The sequence below is a fragment of the Lygodium microphyllum genome, chromosome 7 (assembly GCF_053477565.2).
Source record: "Lygodium microphyllum isolate KBCC chromosome 7, Lygodium_microphyllum_v1.1.10, whole genome shotgun sequence".
NCBI lineage: Eukaryota > Viridiplantae > Streptophyta > Polypodiopsida > Schizaeales > Lygodiaceae > Lygodium > Lygodium microphyllum.
Genome location: NC_141141.1, coordinates 36,860,263 through 36,879,320, shown reverse-complemented (window position 1 = coordinate 36,879,320; position 19,058 = coordinate 36,860,263). Strand labels below are relative to the sequence as shown.

The 19,058-nt window shown below is 38.1% G+C and overlaps 1 protein-coding gene across 1 annotated transcript; it reads right to left on the bottom strand.

The window, feature by feature from the left end:
* Positions 1-10,048: 10,048 nt before the first annotated feature.
* Positions 10,049-11,907, bottom strand: LOC148033347 (uncharacterized). The gene is made up of 4 exons (XM_087682267.1): positions 11,679-11,907; positions 11,204-11,572; positions 10,944-11,036; positions 10,049-10,738 (listed from the first exon to the last, which is right to left on the bottom strand). The coding sequence occupies exons 1-4, from the start codon at positions 11,883-11,885 to the stop codon at positions 10,292-10,294; spliced, it is 1,116 nt and encodes a 371-aa protein (XP_087538393.1). The 5' UTR covers positions 11,886-11,907; the 3' UTR covers positions 10,049-10,291.
* Positions 11,908-19,058: the final 7,151 nt, after the last annotated feature.

Below are 19,058 nucleotides of genomic sequence, written 5' to 3'. Positions count from 1 at the left end.
TGAAATTAACTACGCAGATACATGTGTAAACCAACATCCTTATAAACTCGATTTCTGAACCGCAAAAGAGTTTTTTCGATGACAAAGCTCTCTCTATGCTCAACCAGACCAACACAAAGCTAATTTGATCGCAGTGCAAAACTATTCTTCAATGCAAGGCTACTAAAGAAGGCTTCATCTCCCATCATATGCACTGAACCCTCGAGAATGTAAGTTTTTTGCTAAAATATGAGTAAGCTCTGAATCCCTCGACAATTTCTACCAAATCATCCCCAAAAACGCCGAACGTATGAAACACAATGGGTGCTAGGTTTCTCTTTTCCATGTGAGGCCTCCTCGCGTTTCATACGACTAAGGTCTGCATTGTTTCTATTGTGACGTGGGTGTAAGCTTTCTCTTGTCCATTTAAGCCATCCTGGAATTTCATATGTCATGCACATGCACATGCAGGTTATAGAACTTTCAATATCCTCTATGACCTTTCAATATCTTCCAAATGCATGTGTTTGTTGTTCGAACAACATATATTACAAAGTCGATATGTTTAGGGTAAATAATGTTGCCCATAAAGTAGTCTAAAAGCTGAGTCGAACAATAAAATTTCAAATATAAATTCCTTAAAATATAAAATTTTCTACCTGATAGTGTGAGATGGAAATTGTTGCTAGAATGTACTAACTAATTGGATACCACATATTGTTCTTTGAATGATATAGCAAGAATATGCACGTATGAAACACAATGGGTGTTAGGTTTCTCGTGTCCATGTAAGGCCTCTTTGCATTCCATAGGACTAAGGCTTGCCATTATTGTGTTGTAATGTATGAAACATGATTGGTGTTATGTTCACTTTTTCGAGTGAGGCCTCCTCATGTTTCATACGACTTGAGCATGCATTGTTTCCCTTGTGTCGTATGAAACACAATATGCTATTAAGTTCCCTAGTCTAAAACACCTCTTCATGTTTCATACATCTTGTGCATTGTTTTATTGAAATTGGATTTAGACTATGTGATTAGTATTTGCTTGCTACTTAGTGATTGTAGATAAATTAAAATAAGAGATTAGGAGATCTTTCCTCATTTTTTTGTATTATTTGTTTTTTTGGATGTTTCAGATGGCTAGAACTAAGGCCACTGCAAGGAAGCAGAAAGTTGATCCTAGAGGTCTTGCTTTTAAGATCCATCAATCCTCCAAGCCTTCCAAACTTACAAGGAAATCAAAGCCAAGAAGAAGGTTCTCATAGCATGTGAGGTGCCTTAAGGAGATTAGAAGTGCAATGAAGGCTCTGAATAATGCAATTTCAAAGTTGTCTTTTCAGAGGCTTGACAGAGAAAACTATGACAAGCATAGTCTACATAGTTTTAGATGGACTAGGGCAGTAGGTCTCAACTGTATTTCAAGAGGCTATATAGGATTTTTTGATTGATTTTTTCCAAGATTCTTATATTTTTGCTGCTCATGCACATAGGATTACGCTTATGGATAAAGACATGATAATTCTCAGGAGATTGAGATACACATTTTCAAAGGTCCTTGAGCCAGTACCTCTTTTTGATGTGAAGGATTTCAATATTTTAGATGTGCCTCCATATAGAAAGAAGAAACATGATCATGGTGTGAAGGTTGAAGATGTTATGCATGTAAAGGACACAAGACAACATGAGAAAGAGGAAAAGGCCACAATAGAGTAGGGAGATAAATGGAGGGAGTATAAAAGAAATAAGGAAGAAGAAAAGGAAGCAGAACACCTCCTATCTTTTGAAGAGGAGTTATCTACCCTTCTTGGAAGGGTTGACCCTAAGGAATTCCATGTTTCTTGCTTTTTACCTGGTGATATTAACAAAAGATCTAACATGGTATTTTTGGACTATGATTGTGTTCAAATTCTCAAGAATAAAGTGAAAGAAGCAAATGAATCGATTCTTCTTGCTGGGATGAGGTATAGTTTACCAAAATTTGTTTTTACTCACTATATTTTTCTAGTAATAGACTTTCATGTTGATGCTTACTATCTCCATTCCTTTACTAGGTGTGTAATGCATGAGCTCCCCTTTGATATATAACAAAAGATTAAGGTTCTTGATCCATCTATCTCATACTATATGAGGAGTGAGCTTGATGCAAGTGCTTTTGACCATTGGCTCAATTCAATTGACTTTGAATCTTTGGAGCTTCTTCTGATTCCATACAATGAAAAGTAAGTAATTTGATATTTTGTTAGATTTCATGAGATCTTGTTTTGCTAGATTATTGAAATATTCTTGTTTTCAGTTCTCATTGGAGCCTAATTGGAATAGACTATGTGGAGAGGCAATGTTTCCTCATCAATTCTATAAAAGGAAGCCATGGCAATGCCAAGTTGTAAGTTATATAATCTAGGGTATCCTTTATATTTTGATATTTTTGTTGCAGGTACTCTAAATATTTTGATCTTTCTTTTGTAATAACTCTATATTTTATTACCTTTTTGGTATAGAGTTGTAAAAAGATTGATTGAAGTGCTAGAGAAAAAGCCTCCCATGCCTTCCGACTTACTTGCAACAATGCAATATAGACAAGTTGCAGTAAGGTCTTGATTAATATGATTGGAACATATAAAGAAAATTTATTCTAAAAACTACCATAAACAAGTCTCTTAGTTTTACTTTATATTATTGATTGCAATGTCTTCATCAGGATGATAGTTACTCTTGTAGCTGGAGAGTAATTGTAAATGCCAGAAGATTGGTTCAATTTATTTATCTCAATGATGATAAACTTATAAAGGTAATGTGAAACATACTAAACTTTAAGATAGAGTTTTATTGCAAAATAGTCCATTGTAAAGAATAATAATGAGCTAAAATTATTTTCTTACAAATATATGATAGTTTATAAGGGATTGTTGTATAAGTGAGCACGTTTGGTATATAAGAGCAAAGATCATGAAGTATATAATGGGCAATTGTATACAACCAACACAAATGGATAATAGTGGGGGCTTGGACATTGAAGGAGAGGAGGTGCATGTAACTACAATAGGTAGAGCTATGTCTTCAACACCCAAGGAAACCAAAGCATCAAAGATAGGCAAAAGGACTCCTAGAAAGGATGTCCCTTCTCCTAAGAAAATTTCTCACAAAAAGTAGCTTTGCCTCAGATTGTAAGCCCTTGTGTATAAGTCATGGAGATGACTGACAAAAATTTGTACATGTATTTTATATTGGTAGTAAAGAGATATTTTCTTCAATATCCTTGCATTGTATATTCTTCTCTCTCCTCGTTGATATCTATTAAAAAAATATTACAAATGTTTATTAATCAGGAAGTGAAATCAGATATACACCTGAGTGGATATAATATGAAATAAAAACTTACTCATTTGTTTTTAAGTTGGAACGCAAATGAGTATGGTAGTTCAATATCTTCATTTTGTAAATCCATCCTCACTTGATGTAGTGTATATGATAATCTAACCTTTAAGATACTTGCTTCTATCCAAAATATTGTAATATTTGGATATGAAAGAAAAGGAGTTGTTCTCGATTCTTGTTAGGGATTCAATGAATGACTTGATTGATTATGATTACGTGGATGTGCATTCAACAATGGTCGAGGTGGGAAGATAGAATGGCACAAGCTTGGATACAATTAGTGCTATCATAATATCATAGGAGAAGATTTCCATGGCTGAGGCATGTTGCCCTGTACTCAACAATGGTAGAGGTGGAAAGATATGATGACACAAGCTTGGATACAGTGAGTGATATCATAATAACATAGGAGTAGATTGCCATGGAAGAGGCATGTTGCCTTATACTCAAGGCCAAGTTTGAAGTGTTACAACATAATCTATTTAGACCAAGGCCCAAGGTTAGCAAGATCAGCCCTGGAGCAACCTGTCACAAAGTGGCCCTAGATGCCAGGATTGCTCCAGGCCTCATCTTGACCCAAGTTTTCATTGATGGACTCATGTGGACCCAATGCACCCTAGGCTCAATTTTCATTCCATTCTAATAACTCCAAATAAGTTAGTAATTATGTTGTTAAGTTGGACCATGTGGTTCAAGATAAATTGTATATATAGACGAGTTTGCATCAAAGCAAGGAGGATCTTAACATGTGGGATTAGCAGAAGGACTTAGGCCTAAAGGATCACATTAGGTTGTCTTTCATAAGAAATGCTCACTAGGAGGGGAGAAAACAATCATGAAAATTTGGACATTAACCAAGTTTGGACCTTTTTGAATAATACCTCTAATGTCCATCTTAGAGAAGGTAATGCTAGTCAAGTGGTCAAAGTTACTTTATTTATTTGACCAAGCATATGGTGGAGCAATGTATGTGCTCGCTACATTAGGTGAGCTTGTCAAAGTGCGAGACCCACTTCCCCTAGAGGAATACTTGTAGAGGAAAAGCACCATTTTTGAAGCAAAGAAAAAACTTTTTGCATTGGAAGGCCCCTCCTCTCCGCCATTATTAAAAAAGACTAGGAGTGAATGAGACTCCTTACTTGCATCTTGTTATATCTTCCCTTTGTATTATTCATTAAGGAAAAGTGTAGTTTGTGTAAATGTCATGATAATGCGGTACATGAATGCCTGCTCTACACATCAACTGAAGCATTCAATTGTTAGAAAACAATAAAATTAAACCGACAAAAGTGAATGTTTATTTGCATGTGATAACACATGATGTATTTGTATATGTTAGTGTATTATCTAAACACATGGTACATACAAATATGATAATCTATATGCAATAATTTGTACAATACACGTGCGGCACATCATGCACGATACATGTACCTAGTACTACTTGCAATGCATGTGTATATTAAACATATGTTACTGGTCACACATTTCAAGAAAAAAACAAACAACTTTCCTCAAAATTATTGGAATTAAGTACACACCATATGAGACAAAATATTTATTTACATACAATTGTCTCACAGAGTATACAAAAAATCTGGCCTTCCAAGTTGTAGCATACATGGCAAGACCTTAGATCACAAGTGGCATCATCCTATGGGGAACGTCCTTTGCTATGTCAAAGTCGAATGATGAAGTTCATATAATGGGTGCCAATTGAATATCATCAAATAGGTCAATGAGAAAATCCTTTGTAACAATTTTTAGGGCCTCCATGACTGCTCTAGTCCGCTTGTATGCTCGTGCCCGACCTAGTTAATCACATTTCTTGCAAAATTTTTCGAAGCACCTTTTGGAAGGATGCCTTTGGAATAAGTACCTCGTAGCCACACTGAATGTACCTTATCTTGCAAAGAGGGGGCAACAATGTTAGATCTCCATCTCCTCTGCTTATGTGGTAGTCTTTGTGCCCTAGGGGGAGCACCTTTGCTTAGGATAGTCCTTAATGAGATAAGATGATCTTTTACCTTACAATACTTTCAAAAGATTTTATTCTCATTTTTCTTCTTATCTTTATCAACCTTCTTTGTTTGAGTAGCATTTTTAGAAATTTTCTTATTAATTGAAAATGAAGCTTTTCGTTACCTTTCTGACTAGCCACATAAGCTTGGTCTACAAAACATATAATGTACCTGTTTTGCCTAGATTGTTCATATTGTAGCAAAATAGAAACCAACTCATCAAATGATAATGCATTTGGCTTGCCTTTCATCATCACATGAAAAGTAGATGCAAAACTATGATAAGAATTAGGAAGACCATTGAGAATAGTTTGCACACATGAATTGTCTGGTAAAATCTCATCTATAGCAATTAAATGCTCCTTAAGATCTTTGATCTTTGTAAAAAAACTATTCGCCGAGTCGCCTTCATCCATATGTTCACTCTAGAATTTCTTATGTAGGTAAGCAACACATGGCTCATTTCTTCCTTGATACAAACATGCAAGCATATCCCAAGCATTCTTAGTTGTCTTACATGAGCAAGTATATGGGATGGTACATTTAACAAACAATGTAATCAAAGCATGAGCCTTTGCATCTCTGTCATCCCACTAAATCGACTGAATTGCAGGTGATGGTGGTGCTCTATGGAGCAAAGTTGAAACATATATCATCCCTATACACATGTTTCTATTGTCTCTTATCAATATTTAGAAGAAAAAGAACCCCCAAGTGTTTAGATGAATTGATGCAACATTGCTCATGAGTTCCTCATACTCTATTTAGTTCTTCTTGCAAGGGTAACAACATTAACATATTTATCTTGAAGCAATCAAGGACATTGCCCAAGAGTTTCATATGCTATTGAGTTCTTTTTGTCAGGATATCAACATCAGTATGTTTACCTTTAATGAATGAGGAACAAACATATGATATGCGATTATCAAGGAAAAAGAGAAGAGAGAAATCAATCAATGCCCAAATTTGTAAGTACTCAACTAGGAGTCAACTAGTAAGTAATCTTCCTGATGGAAATCTAGATGGTGTAAATGGATTCAACACAAATTAGAACAAAAATTAGTTAATCGACCATACAAGAATTGAAATTTCATAACCATGTTCTCAATCCTCCACTTTAAGATTTTATGACCTTCAACCTTCTCAAAGAATATACATTCTTATATGTTCAATATGTAAGTTCAAGATGGGATGCTCTGGCTTATGGCATTGGATAACAAACCTTTCAAGGAAAGGCTTGCAAATCTATTCCAAATCACAAGACCTTCAGAATTACTAGCTTTAATCAATGTTGACAAGTCCTCAAATAAATACATTAATAGTATTGATGTCATGCTTCTACATCCCATTTTGAATTGAAGGAATAGCTATGTTCACAAGATCTTAATATAGGTTGAGGCATGCAACAGAAAATAGATAGGTTGTGACCCTTACAACCTTAGAACCATGTGGAATTTGGCTTGCTTGACCTAAACCTTCCAAAGGAGTTAACGTGATCAACATGTATGCTTCATACAAATTTGCACCCCTTCTCAAAGTAATAAAAATGATTAAACTAATCTAAGCAATCCATGTCAATCATTTTCCATGCATTGACAATCACTCCCATTGCACCATATCTCTCACCATTAATTAGTAAGTTCATCATCAATGCCCACTCAATAGTGGCTCATCTTGGGGTAACTCTTCAAAGTAGAGCTCCTTTTTCTTATAAATCCATTCTCCTTACAGGTTCCTTATCTTCTTAAACTAGTTCTTTGTGTGTGTGTGTGTGTGCATGCGCACATGCATGTCCATGTGTGACTTAACTGAAAAGGTGCCATGGTAAATACATGAAATATCTTTAGATGCCTAAGCTTGCTTGTGGGCATAGATATTGTGGAATCCATCAGGTCCTCTTAGGTCTTGGACAACATTAGGAAGAAGATGAGCAATTGGAATCTTAGCAATTGGCCACACCACGTCAAATTGAAAATCTTAAATCTTTTTATATTTCCAATGCTCTCTGTCTATCTTCCTCTTATCAATTGGAACTATAAGGAGCAAAAGCAATGAGATTCCATCATTGGGGACTTTCTATGGGGCAAGTTTGGGAGCAACAAATGCTTTGCATCTATTTCTTGTGGAGCACTTAAATAGCTCAACAAAAGTTGGGCCCTAAATACTCCACGATCATGTATGTTGGTTGATATTTTATTCAAAGCAACTAAAAAGTTATGTACATCTTGGGGACTCTCTAGTTTGGACATCTTGCAAACCCATACCATCATAAAGGTGAAGGCCTAGGGTTTTAAAGCTCATCTTCTTGGCTCTTGGTCCAAATTCTATGCAAAGATAGCAATAATACACACTCTCAAAGAGTGGGAGCTGAAGAGAATGTTTTTAGGTTTAAACACTTTGATCTTCCTCTAGCTGTCACTCTTGGTAGAAGAGGAGTGAATTTTGCTAAGGCTGGACTTTATCAATTCAAGCAGTGGAAAGACTCAACCAATCCTAACAAATATTCTAGGCACCCTCAAAATGAACCACTAGCGCAAGTCTATAGCCCTCAAAATGACATGGGATTGGGTGGCACTGAAATGCATGGCTTCAAAATTTCTCTTATTCAGGAGAGAAGCATTATGTTTTTGCAACTTGGAAACAATTTACAAAGCTCTTATGTCCACCTTGAACGGTAAAGCTATGAAATTGATCTTGTTCAGCAACAAAATTTTTCAAGAATCAACAGGAGCTAGGAATCTAATCTAGACACAGATGTGCTCATAAGTTGTCTTGGGAAGAATTGGTCTCTCAAATTTCCACTCAAGCATATAAATTTTCTTTGGAGAGTGATGATAGCCAACCGACGCTTTGTTTTACAGACTTTAAGCTGAAGAAATGAAGGATTGCATGACATAGATGGTCATGGACTCTGTTGTGATATGGGCAAGAAGAATCTCTCAGGCACCTCTTTTGTAATGGGTGTGCTGCCCAACATTCATGATATCAAAGTTCAACAGCATGCATCGTCTCAGAGGCAATGACTCTCAACGCATGTCCGCTTGGTGATGTCAAACACTAGTAGGAAGTACAAATACTTGGCATTTTAACTTTTAGTCTATTATGGGTCTGTGATAACCCTAGGAGAGGAGATCAAGCTCTGATGCAGTGTATATGGTCCTTCCCATTTGCCTTTGAGGGTAATTGGACTCCACTCAAATTCAACCCCAAATTAAGCTACAGAATTGGACTGAAGGGAATATTCAGGTGGATAGACATTTGGGATACTAGTGCTCTGGAACTGTTATCTGCTGGGATAGACATTTGGGATACTAGTAATCTGGAACTGTTATCTGCTGGAAAAATTGCAAAGAGATTCTGTTTCAATGACAAGGAAAGTGAATGAATTTTAGAAGTGATCAGAAATAAAAAGGATTGCAGGCCCCCTACTGCAAAGGTTGGACAAGTAGGAATATGGGCTCGTCTTCGGAACCATAAAGGTAAACCTGCATTGAAATTTAGAAATGGAAAGACCTCTGGAAACCCAAAGGTGATGATGTCCTAGCCACAGTGAAGGCCCGAAGGATAGGTATCCCCATGCTTCTGCAAATGCATGGAATAACAAAATTCTATGGGCATGGAGAGCCACTCCCAATCGCAGGTTGAATTTAATGCTGTGGAAGACCATTAGAATGATGTTACCAACAAAAGATAGAGTGTTGAAGGTTAAAACGTGAATCCTAATTGCCCTATATATCATTAGTTTTATGATTCTTTGAAGATGAGATCTGCTTTGTTTGGGGATCCTAGACAAATGAATGAGGAGAGCCTTAGGATTTGGAACTTGTTAAGAGCTGTCACATGTTTCTACTTTGGGCAAACAAGTAATAGGGTTTTGATGAAGAAAGAGAAGATGCTTTCTCCTTGTGAGATGTTTAGTATTATCGGAAATGATAGCTTAGTTTGTTTTAGATTCTTGAGAGGTAAGGCATAAGTATTCAAGGTGGCTTTTATGCACCTTGGAAGAGTTTAAGATATTGGGTGAAGCCTGCCTTGTCTTGATATGATGTAAATAGCGATTATTTAGTATTATGTCTCATTACAAAAGAAAAAAAACCTTTAGTCTATTAGGCTTTTCAATTTACAAGCCTTATGGGATCTAGAGTTTTTTTGGGAGTTAACCATTTAGTGACCATGCGGGACATAGCTTTCAATGCTCTTTGGCTAAATCGCCTTAGCCTTTATGTAATGCCTAATATTTATTAATTCAAACATTATCTTTTCGCGTCTGAAATCATTGTTTCAAAGAAATGCGTCTCATCCAAGCGATATCAAAGAGGATAAATAGCAGATCTTGCTATTGAGCACATTAGTTCCTTCTGCTGCTTAAAACGAGTACAAAAACAGAGCGTACAGTGTGCCTAAGTCTTTCCGCACTTGTGAGTATGCAAGTTCACTTTAAATCCTAATCTTCCTCTTTCAGAATTAATTGTAATCTTTTACCGAATCTCTGCAGCAAAATATGAACATTTCTTGCGACAAGAAGGTGGTTTCCAGAAATCATGAACATTGTACATTGTGCAACACTCAAAACAACAAAACAATTCCCTTCCAGAGAGAGGCCCTCCTGGTTCCGCCATTCATTGTGCCTATGTAAAAGGCTGTACTTGTCGGCCTGAGCTTCCAATTTCTCAACTTCTTCTCTTGTGTTATCTTAGCTGTTTCTTTTAATCTGTATCATCACAAAAGTCTTGCATGAAGGAAATCTTTCCAGTACTGCCATCGTTGAAGTTATTGACTTCAAACTATAAATTGGTTACAACTTTAAAGGTGCACTTTTATAGACAAATGTAACATCCTCAGGTACAGAATTTTGCAAACAAAGTCTATCAGCAAAACAGCTCAGCCATATACTGAAACTCCGCTTTGGACTGCCTACGTAGGAGGTAAGAAGCGGCTCTTGCTGCGGTTGTCTATGCTCGAAAGCAAGCAGGAGAAAACGGTTATAAAGCTCAACAAAGCAGCAATAAGAACCTTCCCAGGCATATGTATGACGCATGCTGGTCGAGATTCCTGCGGATTAGGAGAGCTCAGTTTTGACTCAAGAAGGTCTCTGGCAAGTGCAGTGAATGCTGCATCCATTGCTCGACAGTCTTCCGAGGCCAGCATTGGATACGGTTTCGTTGCGATGATGTTACTTTTGTGTACTGAATCATGAACAGTTAGTGCGGCTCCCCTAAGGTCGTAGGACGACTTCAGTGCTCTTTCAATTTCTGGTGACTGAATTAGCTCATTTTTACCCCGGAATTCTGAACTTACTTCTGCAGACGCAAAACCTTCATCCCCGTTCAGAGCAGGCTCGATCTTGAGTTCAGGCTCGCCCTGCACGAAAGAGCCAGAACAGTCAAAGGGCTTTAAAACCCTCTGTTGCCATGTATCATCTTCTCTACAATCAACGAATCACAACACAGCTTTCAAAACGCAATGAAGGTGAAGCAAAACTTTCGAAGAACGTTTAGAATACACAATGCACGTCAACTTAGGAAGGCAATTTCAAAGAACGTTTACAATACACAATGGACGTTACCTTGGGAAACAGGAATCCTTCCTGCTCGCTGTCGAGATGGTCCATTGAGATCAAATCCATTCCATCTAGATTGGACTCAATGAAGTCTTCTTCCTGAGGCAAAATGAACGTGTTACGCGTTACGAAATACTAAAGCAAATTGTCGAAAGAATAATCTAGACTAATAAATCTTGAAGAAACGTGCATTTTCGACATAGCTTGAAGAATGCTTAAAGCTAGCGCAATTAACTTCAGAAGAGATTCCGATAAACATATATCACCGTTTCACAGCATGTCGAACTGGAGGTACTGCCATCAAGAACTTTTGTCTCTTCTCTTAAGCAGGATTCCCCAGACTGTGTCGAACGGACGTTTACAGCACTGCTGATCTGCGGGCTTTCCGCTAAGACACGGACAGGCTGAAAGTTATCAGCTTCTGCGTCCTCCTCTTCGATCTTTTCAACCGGAACACAGTCCTTTTCGCTCTCTGCATCCGCGAGAGCACTCAATGTGCTGCCGCTTTGGTCCGAAGTTTCTCCCTCCTCAGCATCAGGTTTCGCGGACGAAGCTTCATCCTTTATATCAGTATCCGGCGATTTCAAAGCTTCGTCACCACAAGAACTGGTAGCATCGCAGGGGTGTGCTGTTTGCTGTAGAGCTTTCGAGATTGATTACCACGGAGAAGAGAAAAGCTTACGCCTAAATGAATCTGGACTTCATTCAGATGGAGAAAGAAATAAGGAAAGCTCGTGAAACCTTAGTATGAACGGGGGGAGGAGCTGCTGCCGCCTTTTCACTGTGCTTAATTGCAGGCGAGGGAGCCGGAGGAAACCTCGACGCAGAAGAGGTAGAAAGGCGAGCGGAAGACTTACTTGAGGAAGGCTTTGAGAGCTTGTGAGGTCCGCCATGGCTGCCGCTGCGATGAGGCCGCGATGCATTGTCAGGAGTCGAGTCGAGTGCCATTCGAAAGCCCCTGGTATTTTGTTAGGCGTTAAAAACAACATTAGCAATGTAACGCTTGAAAACTTGATGGTCTTTTGCCAAGGATTTGAATGCCATCTCATAAAATGGATTTTCCTTTCTCAAAACCTTCCTTGAAAAGATGTAAGTATGGTCTTTAAATTTTTAAGATACTAATTTGTACTTTTGAGCTAATATTGTGGTTATAAATTCATATTTATATTTTTATAACTATTATATTATTTTTATTGTAGTTTCAAAAAACTTTGAATACCTAGAGAGCTTTTCCCTTCCTAAACCTCCCCTTTTTAATTAAAACCCCCCTCTCTCTTAAGTATAATCTCCTTTAGGTGTACTCTCTTTGTCTCTCTCTCTCTTAGGTGTAATCTCTCTCTCCCCCCTTTGTAATTAAACCCCCCATCTCTCTTCCAACTCCATTATAGGCTCTCTCTCTTCCCTCTCCTTTTTAATTAAATCAAACTTTTCACAAAAGTCTCTTTCTCTCCCTTTTTAAATCAAAAGTTTATCTCTCTCTCTCTTTTAGTTAGATTAAACTTTTAATTTAAACTTTTTTTCTCCTCTTTTAATTAGATATTAAAAAAACCTTTTTTGTATTTTTTTCTCTTTTAATTAAATATTTTTAAAAACTTTTATCAATTAAAAATTTTTGATATAGTTTTTCACATACTTTGAGAGAAAGGAGGGAAGAGAGAGAGAGAATTATAGAGAGGAAAGATAAATAGAGAGAGAGAGAGAGAGAGAGGAGAAGAAAAAGAAAGGAGAGATTATGAACACACACATTGAGAATTATAAAAGGTGAGGAGAGAGGGAGGAGAGAAAAAAGAGATAACAAAAAAGAGGATAGACATAAGTAAAGAGAGAATGAATAAATAAGAGAGAGAGAGAGAGAGAGAGAGAGAGAGAGAGAGAGAGAGAGAGAGAGAGAAAGCAATGATGAAACATGAGAGAAGAAAAAAGAGGAGAGAGAAAAGTAAAAAAGTAGGGAGAAAGGGGAGAGAAGAAAAGGGGGGAGAGAGAGAGAGAGAGAGAGAGGAAAAAGAAGAAAAGAAAAAAGATGTGTGAGAGAGAGAGAGAGAGAGAAAAGAGAAAAGAGGGAGAAAAAAATATGAGAGAGAGAGGAGAAGAAGAAGAGAAGGAAAAAGAGGGGAGAGAGAGAGACAAGAAGAAAAGAAAAAAGAGGAGAGAGAGAGAGGGAAAAAAGAGGGAAGAGGGAGGGAAAGAGGAGAGAGAAAAAAGGGAAGAGAGAGGGAGAAGATGAGAGAAAATAAACTAAAATAAAAGGTAGAAAGAAAAAAATTAGACATAAGAAATTGGGCGAGAGAGAGAGAGAGGGAGAGATAAATAAGAAAAACATTAGAAACAGAGAGGGAAAAGAGGAGAGAGAAAGAGGAGAAATGGATTATCGAGTGAAGTTGCCATGCAGTACTTTGATAGCCACTTCATGATAGTGTGAAGTTGTCGCAAAGCGGCCTAGCGTTGTGTGCAAGCAAAGCGTATGCGGAATGATAGTTTTAATTATATTCTTAGAACTTTAGAATATCCACATATACACGCTTTAACAAATGAAAAAAATATATGCATGGGAAGCAACAAGCTCTAGATTTTCAAGCTCTTTCGTAAATAGCTATTGAACTAGGGTTAGCATCCAATTGCACCATGTATGATGTATCTATTGTTTTTACCATCTAATATAATCGCATTATAAGAAAATGAAAAAGATAAATTTTGAGATACACATTAATTGTTAGAATGTCAAATTGTTCCCTAGAGTTAATATGGTTATGCTTTTAGAGTATAACACTCTAAAATATTGATGACTTGTGATTAATTCTCAAAATTAATGAGACTATTAAGAGTCAAGAACGTTATAATGTTTTTCACCTTATCATATTTATTCCAGGTGATGTGAAGCCATGACTTTGCACGTATGATGAGGGACATCACAAATCCTACGTAGGTCACTAAATGCAACTCATTAATATAATTATACTTTCAAAGTATAACTTTCTAAAATACTAGGATTAATTGGAGCTATTTTTTGGATTATGATTCAATATCAAAATTGACCAAAATGTTAATAGTCAAGAATGCTATAATATTAATTTCAACATATCATGTTTATTTGAGGCAACGATGTGAAGCCATGGCTTTGCCTGCTTGGTGAGCAATTCCACAAATCCTAGGTAGGTCACTAGACATGATTCATTAAACATGTTCTTAGATAAAGGCACATCAAAAGTTCTTCATAATCCTACCTTAGATTTTACACCCACAAAAACCCTTGATTCTCCCATGAACACTACACTACTTGTGTGATCCTCCTACACATGCCTTAGGAATAGATGCTTCTACATGACATGCCATAGCATGCACACACTTTTGAGTACACTCAAAAGTGGAATCGCCCTTTTTAATGTGGCCGCGGAATATTTTGTGCATCTAAAGTTATAGCAACGCAAAAAGAAAACCATAGTAGGGCACTATGGTAACTTGCAAATGCTAGAGTATGCGTCATTGCCTCATGCATAGAGGGAGCAATGATGGTTTTACCTTTTGATTCCTTGCATGAAACTTTGGCTTCTGAAACCAATAACACACGACAATCAAGCACGTGTGCAATAGGCACCTTTTAGTTGTGCCCATAGCTCCAATTTGGTTGGACTTCATGTGCATGGCCCCTTAGATCATCAAAGATAAGAGGTGGCTTCTTGTGTGGCAAGTCACCGCATGGGATGTTATTACAAACAATGCGGTTAGCTTAGAGGGCCTTATCATATGCATTAGAGAAAAGGTCATGACAAAAGTGCAAGTTGGTAGTGAGCACTATCAAAAGTATGGATGCTTCCTAAATATAACCAACACAAGTTTTGACCAATGCCAAAGTGCCAGGTCCCTCTCTATATCATGAGAGAAATAATCTTAAGGGGATTTACAACAATGTAAAGGGGGACTAAATTTCAAATTTCCAAAGACAATACTCAATAGAATTAAAGTCATAAGGTTAAAGGAGCAATTCTAAAGGTCAAAAGAAGAAGTAAAAATAACCAAACATCCAAATGCTAAAAATACTAGATGTTTAAAAATACCATTTATCAAAATTAAAAAGCTAAAAATAGCAAGTTTGGTTGAATGACTAAAAATAGTCGTAGGCACCAAAGTCTCTAGTTTGAGTTATTTTAGGCTTGATGCTACTAAAAACAATAACTTTGTCCAAAGTCTTAAGTTTTGTAATAAATAAAAACAAATATTAAAAAACGCCACAACATATGGAGGTAGTTTATTGTAAAAATTTACCATTTCACTCACTCCCATGTAAATTGTAATAATCTGCCTATAATAATTATTGTCTTATGTGGAGTAATTTAGTTATTTATTTATTTTTCCCAAAATTATAAATAAATACTTGAAGCCCATCATTGTCATATGAGCACACATGGAAAATGTCAACGTGAATACCTTAGCAGTTACACATGAATAACATTTACAAGGACCCCCATTATTAATGTTACAATTAGGTAAGTGACTAGAGTTAAGCTTAACTTTGACTAGAGTCCCCCTTTACTAGGTCAAAGTTAAGGTAGTGACTAGAGTTTCTGAGAGTGCGCAAAATGGAAAGAGGTAAGTCAACATAGAGAGAAGGAGACAAAGAGAGAATACAAGAGAGAGAAGGAACAATGTGACTGTAATGGCTGAAGGTACAAGGCTGCACTAGTTAGAGCCCCAACACGTAGCTCTACGCATCAGTGTGGGTGTCAAACGATAGTAGGGGGATGAGAGAATGAGGAGGGCTAGTTAATCATGAAGGATCAATGATGGATAATGGATAACCCCTAAAAATAGCCAAAAAAATTGCACAAAAAGAAATGCACTAATGTGCCCTCCATCTAAAGTGTCTAAAACACATAAAATGATAGACAAATACAATGTCAAGGCTCCTAATGTCCTCATTGACTCAGACTGAGGCTCACAGGCATGAGATGACCACACAAGACACACATGATTGCTAACACCCCCTCTCACATCTAGATGTGGTGGAAGGCCAAAGGAGATGTTGATTCCAGGGTGGCACGAAGAGTGCCAATGCCAATGTAGTCTATTGATGAAGAAAGCCAACAAAGGAGCAAGACTCCCTCTCCATATAAACAACCGATCAATGGAAGGCCACCAAAGGGCAATGGAAATGAAGAGGTCTTGAACAAATCACACCTGAAAACTTCAGTCGGGGATGGGTGAGCCAAGCCTCTAACCCAATTGAGAGATGATAGTGAGGAACTATTGAAGGCACCATAAGCTGCATAGAAACACCAGGGACCAAGGGCCAAGTAGAAGGGAATGGTGGCTTGATGACAAAGAAAAGGTGTAGCCTCATAAATGAAAGGCCCAAAGTAGACTAGGAACCCTGAAGCAAATCCTCACGATCCTAGGAAGCCCCCTCTAAAACATAAAGGGCCAAGAAATGCATAACCACATCACCAATATCATTCTCCTTTGAAAGGGATGGGAGGTATGAGGAAAACACTAGAGGAAACGGTGGATATGGGATGAAAATTGTGGAATAGATGATCCACAATCGAGAATAGTGCAGCTATAGAAAGATATCTCAGAGGGCCCTACACAATGGAAGGGGAATGGAGCATAGATAGCCTCCTCTCTTGCCAACATCCTTCTTCTCATCTCGATCTTGACCACGTCTCAGACTACGTGCTCTTCAAAACATCCCTTTAGATCATTGAGTATTTCACTATCTACTAGTGAATTGCAATCGGGTCTCATTTCCAACCAGAGGATCACCACTACGATGTGAATGAGGGTAATCTCTCAATCTACGAAGAGAGAGAGAGAGAGAGAGAGAGAGAGAGAGAGAGAGAATGAACATTGCCCATGTGAGAATAAAGGGCTATATATTACCCTTAGTAGAAGGATACTAGGATTTTTTTCCATTTTCCTCACGTTATTTTTTATAAGCTATCCTTTGAAAAACTTCCTCATGCTAATGCGCACAAAGAGAGAGAGAGAGAGAGAGAGAGAGAGAGAGAGAGAGAGAGAGAGAGAGAGAGAGAGAGAGAGAGAGAGAGAGAGAGAGAGAGAGAGAGAGAGAGAGAGAGAGAGAGAGAGAGAGAGAGAGAGAGAGAGAGAGAGAGAGAGAGAGAGAGAGAGAGAGAGAGAGAGAGAGAGAGAGAGAGAGAGAGAGTAGAGTAGTTTATTATCATCCATGGAAGGCCAAATTATGACCCATGGGACCTTTCCAGATATACAATGATTCTCCTCCCCCATGGTAGGAAAGGGTAGTTGCAGTGAAAGAACGATCTATGCAGCATGGTTCTCCCAAAACAGTAACATGTAGGCGATGAGAGCCCCTAACTTCCTCATGCTAATGCACACAAAGAGAGAGAGAGAGAGAGAGAGAGAGAGAGAGAGAGAGAGAGAGAGAGAGAGAGAGAGAGAGAGAGAGAGAGAGAGAGAGAGAGAGAGAGAGAGAGAGAGAGAGAGAGAGAGAGAGAGAGAGAGAGAGAGAGAGAGAGAGAGAGAGAGAGAGAGAGAGAGAGAGAGAGAAGTTTATTATCATCCATGAAAGGCCAAATTATGACCCATGGGACCTTTCCAGATATACAATGATTCTCCTCCCCCATGGTAGGAAAGGGTAGCTATAGTGAAAGAACGATCTATGTAGCATGGTTCTCTCGAAAGCGTAACATGCAAGCGATGAGAGCCCCTAACTTCCTCATGCTAATGCGCAGAGAGAGAGAGAGAGAGAGAGAGAGAGAGAGAGAGAGAGAGAGAGAGAGAGAGAGAGAGAGAGAGAGAGAGAGAGAGAGAGAGAGAGAGAGAGAGAGAGAGAGAGAGAGAGGGAGGAGTACAGTAGTTTATTATCATCCATGAAAGGCCAAATTATGACCCATGGGACCTTTTCAGATATAAAATGATTCTCCTCCCCCATGGTAGGAAAGGGTAGCTATAGTGAAAGAACGATCTATGCAGTATGGTTCTCTCGAAAGCGTAACATGCAGGCGATGAGAGCCCCTAACTTCCTCATGATAATGCGCACAGAGAGAGAGAGAGAGAGAGAGAGAGAGAGAGAGAGAGAGAGAGAGAGAGAGAGAGAGAGAGAGAGAGAGAGAGAGAGAGAGAGAGAGAGAGAGAGAGAGAGAGAGAGAGAGAGAGAGAGAGAAGAGTAGAGTAGTTTATTATCATCAACGGAAGGCCAAATTATGACCTATGGGACCTTTCGAGATATACAATGATTCTCCTCACCCATGGTACAAAAGGGTAGCTACAATGAAAGAACGATCTATGCAGCGTGGTTCTCCCAAAAGTGTAACATGCAGGCGATGAGAGCCCCTAACTTCCTCATGCTAATGCGCAAAGAGAGAGAGAGAGAGAGAGAGAGAGAGAGAGAGAGAGAGAGAGAGAGAGAGAGAGAGAGAGAGAGAAGTAGAGGGTTAGAGGAGTTGAAGAAGATGAGCTTGTGGAAACAATCATTCAATATGGCACCAAAACAAAGCAATACTTGAGTAGGATGAGAATCGCTAGAGCCAAGAAGACCCCATCATCATCAGCCACCAATGGCCAAAGGATTAGTGGATCTATTTAAGTCCATTGAATGTCTAGTTCAAGGAGTACACAAAGAGTGAAGGAGGCATGACTAGGAGCTCAACATGGGACCTAAGAGGAGTACATTGAGAGTAGGCTCTAAAGATGTAGAAGCAAAGGGGAACCCCTATATCCCCAAGCAATATCCACATGCCTTTGCATTAAATTAAAGAAAATAGTATAAGAGTAAATAATGTTTGTATCATGGTTAGATTAAATTGCTCAAAGTGAGAGTTGTTATTCTTAGAACCACCATTTGTAGGTCTACCCTCAAAAAGCAAGACCGTAAAAACTCTTAAGTATTAAGCCTCATGAAAATGTTACACTCTCAAGAGGAGAGTTATGATGTGAAATACGTCTTATATAAGCGCGATTGGATTACTTGATAAAAGGGATATTAAAAATGTGTCTCAAATTGTTATTAGAAATGCGTGCAAGGAACTAGAGATGAAAAAGTATCATGAAACATAAAGTGGGTCTACAAGGGACCTAGTGATCCCTAAGTTGAATTAGATGAGAATGTAGATGTTTTGTGATGCCACAAGAAAGTAATGGTGCATGACT